This window comes from Mesitornis unicolor, unplaced genomic scaffold (assembly GCF_000695765.1).
Source record: "Mesitornis unicolor isolate BGI_N332 unplaced genomic scaffold, ASM69576v1 scaffold40356, whole genome shotgun sequence".
Taxonomy (NCBI): Eukaryota; Metazoa; Chordata; class Aves; order Mesitornithiformes; family Mesitornithidae; genus Mesitornis; species Mesitornis unicolor.
The window spans coordinates 573-1,300 of NW_010193707.1; the positions used below are offsets into that span (position 1 = coordinate 573).

Sequence of the window (728 nt, forward strand, 5' to 3'; positions counted from 1 at the left end):
ACCACGGACACGGGGTCACGGGGGGTCACCAGGGACCTGGGGTCACCGGGGCCTGCAGTGCCACCAGGGCCACCAGGGTCACCAGTGTAATCAATATCACCGGAGTCACCGGGGTCACCAAGGCCATTGGGGTCACCAGGGTCACCAGTCCCACCAGTGTCACCAAGGTCACCAGGGACATCAGGGCCACTGGGGTCACCAGGGCCACAGGGGTCACTGGGATCCCTGGGTTCACCAGGGTCACTGGGGTCATGGGGGTCATGGGGTCACTGGGGTCATGGGGGTCACCGGGGCCACCAGGGTCATGGGGTCACCAGGGTCACCAGGGACACAGGGTCATGGGGGTCATCAGTGCCACCAGGGTCATGGGGTCACTGGGGGTCATCAGTGCCACCAGTATCACCAGTGATCACCAGGGCCACCAGGGCCACCGGGGCCACCAGGGCCACCAGTGTAATCAATATCACCAGGGCCACTGGGGTCACCAGTCCCACCAGTGTCACCAGGCACATGGGGTCACTGGGGTCACCAGGTCCACCAGGGTCACCAGGGCCACCGAGGTCACTGGGGTCACCAGGAAAACGGGGTCACCAGGGACATCGGGGCCACTGGGGTCACTGGGATCCCCGGGTTCACCAGGGTCACCGGGGTCACCAGGGTCATGGGGTCACTGGGGTCACCGGGGTCCCCATGGCCACCCCCACCCTGCAACCACCACCACCAGTGGG

The 728-nt window shown here is 66.1% G+C and overlaps 1 protein-coding gene across 1 annotated transcript; it reads left to right on the plus strand.

Moving 5' to 3' along the window:
- Nucleotides 1-277: 277 nt before the first annotated feature.
- Nucleotides 278-707, plus strand: LOC104543044 (collagen alpha-3(IX) chain-like; the record flags this gene model as incomplete). The annotated part of the gene is given in 3 exon segments (XM_010187542.1): nucleotides 278-335; nucleotides 398-586; nucleotides 589-707. Coding segments are annotated over 3 exon segments (366 nt in total), but the record flags the coding sequence as incomplete, so codon positions are not given.
- Nucleotides 708-728: the final 21 nt, after the last annotated feature.